Source organism: Rhinolophus ferrumequinum, chromosome 5 (genome assembly GCF_004115265.2).
Source record: "Rhinolophus ferrumequinum isolate MPI-CBG mRhiFer1 chromosome 5, mRhiFer1_v1.p, whole genome shotgun sequence".
In the NCBI taxonomy this organism is placed as follows: domain Eukaryota; kingdom Metazoa; phylum Chordata; class Mammalia; order Chiroptera; family Rhinolophidae; genus Rhinolophus; species Rhinolophus ferrumequinum.
The window spans coordinates 68,590,763-68,595,579 of NC_046288.1; the positions used below are offsets into that span (position 1 = coordinate 68,590,763).

The 4,817-nt window shown below is 43.0% G+C and overlaps 1 protein-coding gene across 1 annotated transcript; it reads left to right on the forward strand.

Annotated features, from left to right (window-relative positions):
* Positions 1 to 208: 208 nt before the first annotated feature.
* Positions 209 to 1,262, forward strand: SLC25A43 (solute carrier family 25 member 43). Its single transcript, XM_033105770.1, is given in 5 exon segments — positions 209 to 609; positions 611 to 662; positions 664 to 1,050; positions 1,052 to 1,131; positions 1,133 to 1,262. Coding segments are annotated over 5 exon segments (1,050 nt in total).
* The last annotated feature ends 3,555 nt before the right edge of the window (positions 1,263 to 4,817 follow it).

A 4,817-nucleotide genomic window follows, 5' to 3' on the forward strand; every position in this document is an offset into this window, starting at 1 on the left:
ATTCAAATTAAAAATCTATTTGCTAATTTATTTTATTATACTTTAGCATATGATAAAGCAACAGATTTTATTTCTTGAAAGGTTTAATATGACTATCTTTACAGAACACTTAATTTACCGAAAGCATCAATTCAATAATATTAATTAAGTGCTCAGGTGTGTGGAGCATGGCCTGTGCTTCCACCCAGCACCCAGGAGCCCAGGAACCATGCTGTGTCCCGGGCCAAGGCTTGGCCAGTGCAGCACGATAGTGATGTGGCAGCAGGAGGGCGGACCGGCAGCCAGAGGGCTGCTAGGCCCACTCAGCTTGAGCCTCACAGTGCAGCTAAAGCTCACCAACGTGCTGGCCCAGGTCAGCACCATGCAGGGACCTGGCTACGGATCGTGGGCTGCAGGGTCTCAGAGTATGGCGGGTATAGGGTCTTGGGCCCTGTGGAATACAAACGTGGTGGTTTGTCTGTGCCTTTTCCCTTACAGTGCCATACAGCTCGCTGCTTACCACAAATTCATTGTACTCTCCATGGGTGACCTAGGCCATATGTCTCAGTGGAGAGACATCATGGCAGGAAGTCTAGCAGGAATAGTTTCCAGCACTGTGATGTACCCTATACCTCATCAAAACCTGCTTAATTATGCAGAACATGCTGGAACCATTTTTCAGGGGGGATCCTCCATGCTTTTTGTACTGTTTATCAACAGGAAGGACTCCTGGCCCTTTAACGAGGGGATTCCCTTACAGTTTTAGGTGCTCTCCCTTTCTCTGCGGGCTCTCTTCTTGTTTACTCAAGCCTGGAGAATATTTGGAATGTGCCCCGAGATCACTTCCGTCTCCTGCAGAACTTGGCCAATTTCTATCTGGCTGCTGCAGTGATCCAGACTCTCTCCTCTCCCTTTGATACAGTGAAGAGGAAGATATAGACTCATAACCCCTACCTTCCCCCCTGTGGAGGAGTACCTGTCCATTTTTCAGAAGCCGTGGAGTGCTTCCTGCAGAGAGTTAAGTTCCAGAGGGTACTGGGACTCTGGAATGGATTGGCAGCCAACTTTCTGAATGAAGATAATTCTGTATTTTGGAATTATGTTTGGCACCTTTGAGTTCTTCAAGAGAATCTGTCTTTACCAAAATGGTTACACTGTCTCCTCTGAGCTGTAAATTTACCCCAGGGATGGATCAGAGTTTGAAGACCCAGGAATTAAGGGAATGAAAGAAGTTCTTCAAAACTAGAAAACTAATGTCTAGGACACCAACTCTTGAAAACTGAATAGAACTAGAAGTACGCTGACTGAAGGCATGTTGCAATAAAAAAATAAATGTAGCCTTATAATTGTGCACACCTGGAGTGACAGGGGGGTACCCCTGTCTGCTGCTCTTGGAAATGAAAAGATTCAGCCATACGCCACCTCTGAGCTCCAAACTGATGTCCCTGGGAGCACCTGCACCAGGAGGTTTCCCAATATGAACATCTCCTGATGGCATACCACCAGATTTTATAACAAAAGCTAACAGTAATGATATGTGCCATTACACAACACCAAAGAAAGGGCATTGCCACAACACCTCCAAGTAACATGTAGTGGAAGGGGCTGAGCAGAGACCACACTGAGCGCACATTCACAGGGTCATAGCCATCGCTTGCACTAACACACATGGGCATAGTTTCACACAATTTCACCCAAGACTCCCCAATATAATCATTCTGGAACTTAATAATCTCTGCTGACTTCTGAGTACACACACCAGTGTCAATTATGCCTTATCAGAAGCTAAATGAAAATGTTTAACATTTAAAAGTTATCAGTATCATTGTAGAACCATCCTTCATTTAAATTTGAAGTATCCTAGGCTAAGAATCTTGTGTTTCAAGAAGGCAGTTTTTACCATGACTGCTAAATTATGCCCCAAAAGACCTTCTTCCAATTGAAGTTATGTATAGTATAAGTGGCCATAATTCTCTGCCTTTTAAACTTGCTTTGAAAGCCTACACTTATAATAATCAACTTAAGTTACTCTTACGAGATGTTCCAGTTGCCTAGAAAGGATCAAATAGAATGTTTCACACATACACATACACACACACACACACACACACACACACACACACACACACACACACACAAAGTAACTGCACAAATTCTTCAGACTAATCATCTCTATTAGATTTTTTTAAAAATAAAATTTTGGATTGTTCTGCCTTAGGGATTGTATGTCAAGTTTATATAACTGTACTTTTGAATAGTATCTAGCTATACATTTAAAAAACAATATCTAGTATTAAGATGCTAATTTATACACACACACACACTTTCAGTATGTTGACAATATTTTTCCCTATCAAATTTGTTTTCCAATGAAAGAATAATAACAGTCATTAAACATATAACGTACTATCAATTGTATTTGGCATTTAGAATATAACAGTACACAAAAAAAGGACACATTTCTGGACTACGGGGAACTGGAAAGAGTCTAATGTAGATAGAGAATATTTAATAAAGAAAAATACAAATGAACTGGATATTGAAGAACTAAAATGATTTCTATAAATAGAGAATGAGGATGCCACATAGAAGATAAAAGCCAAAAAAAAAGTAGGAATGACATCATCAAGATGGCGCCATATGATGTTCCTAACTTAAGTCCCCATCACAAGAGGACCAACTATCAATGATCCATCAACAACGTACCATTGTGAAAATCCCAGAACCTAGGGGCAAGGCTGAATCACCCCCTGAAACATGGAGACCTAAAAGGACCACATTAGAAGAAAAAGAGGAGCAGCTACTGACCACATCGATCCCTCCCACAAGCCCGCACAGCAACCTCTGAGAGGGCCTCACTGGGTCTATGGTTTCTCTAGTGGCAAAAGGAGCCCAAAGTGTACACCTAGCTCCCCCAGTATTGCAGGGCACTTCCCCGGTGGCCCACTTAGCTCTTCCCTCAGAGGAATCACTGGAGAAATCTGACAGGTTTGCCCACTAAGGATCATATAGAAACAGAGAAGAGTATAAGGATTACAGCAATCAGCACTCAGAACTTGGCAGACCCATTCCTCCTTGAAGCTACAACCGAGCTGAAATCCCAGCCAGTGACTGCCCAATTGCAGTCATGCGGTGACTCCGTCTGCTGTGGAGCTTATTGGGCAGTTCTGCATGGTTTGGGTCACCAGCCAGGGAACAGTGCAAGTGCTAGAGCTCATGCTATGGCATTGCCCAGAAAGGAAAACAAATTTGAAGTCTCACCTACTGCTGAATATAGACTCCAGTCCTGCTTAATCCGGAAGCCTAATCAGAGAATCCCTGCAGCCATGGAGCATATTGTACAGCAGGGAACACACACAGCAGTCCTGCCCAGCTGTGACCTATAACCTCCAGCCCCACATAACAAAGGTGACTTAATTTTGACCCTGGATGGCCTACATACCACCCAGCTGCAGAGCCCAGCCTATGACCTTGCCTGATTTTGAACACAGCCTGTAGCTTTGCTCATGAAGGGAGCCCAGATAGTAACACAGACACGCTGTGTAGACAATAGCCTACAGCCCCACCTGATAAGGGAAGATGGACAGTGACCCTGCCCAACCACAGAGCACCATCTCTAGCCCCACCCAAGTGCTGGATACAGCTGGAGGCCCTACCAACAAAAGAGCCCAGCTAGGGACCTTGTCCACAGGGAAGCAAAATCAGCACCTAACTAATCATGAAGCCCATGCTGCAGCCTACCCAACACTAGCAGAAAACTTCTAAGATTTCTACTTGTCCTTGACAAATAATTGTATGGAGGTTATTCACAAGATTTGGGGTAAGGGGGCTTCTACAATAGTCTGCATTTTTAAAACGCTTCTTCTTTTTTTTATTTTTTTAATCCAGTCTTAGGCAATGTCTTAGATATTTCTTGGGTGTTTTGTTTCAAATACATGATGAGATTTACATCTTGAAGAAACAGAGAAAGAATGCAGATCTCTCCTAGGAGTCATGGGATACATTTTCTTCATTATCAGAAGTCTAGTACAGTTACTATTTAAAGGTTTCCTTTATATTAGGGATCAGAGGGCATGGGGCATCTCATCTGTTTCCCTGTCAATCACAATAACATCCTCCCCTTAGTTCTCTTCAATTTCCCAGAAACTCTACTTCTTAGTTTTCAGGCTTCGTCACAGCTCTCAGATCTTAACCAGTAGCAATTTGCACCCTCCTACCGTGTTTCCCCGAAAATAAGATCTAGTCGGAATTAATATAAGACCCGGTATTATATTATATTATATTATGCACGATATTATATTATATTATATTATATTATATTATATTATATTATATTATACCTGGTCTTATATAAGGCACAGTCTTATATTATACAAGGCCTGGTCTTACAGTAAAATAAGACCGGGTCTTATATCAATTTTTGCTCCAAAAGACGCACTAAAGCTGATGGTCTAGCTAGGTCTTATTTTTGGGGAAACACCGTAGCTTTGCCAAGCCACACACTAAGGTCTCCGTCTTATTATCTGGCTCTCTGCCTTGTCTGCCAGCCCTGAAGCAAGCAGAGTAGCAGATAACCACACGTCCTCCTCTAGCCTCAGCTCTTCTTCCAACTTTCTAAGTCCAGCTTCAGCCTCTAGTTGGGTATCAGTAACTCGCTGTACCGCCCACAAGGGAGACCAGCCCATTGCGCAAGTGTGTTTCCATTCTTTGCCACAGAACTCTCTACTCAGTTCCTTAAACAAGCACAAATGCCCAAGTGCTATTGGGGCATTTTGGGGGCGCACCCATACTTAATGCAGCATTCCCATAGCATCTGAAATACAGGCCACCCTTCCCCA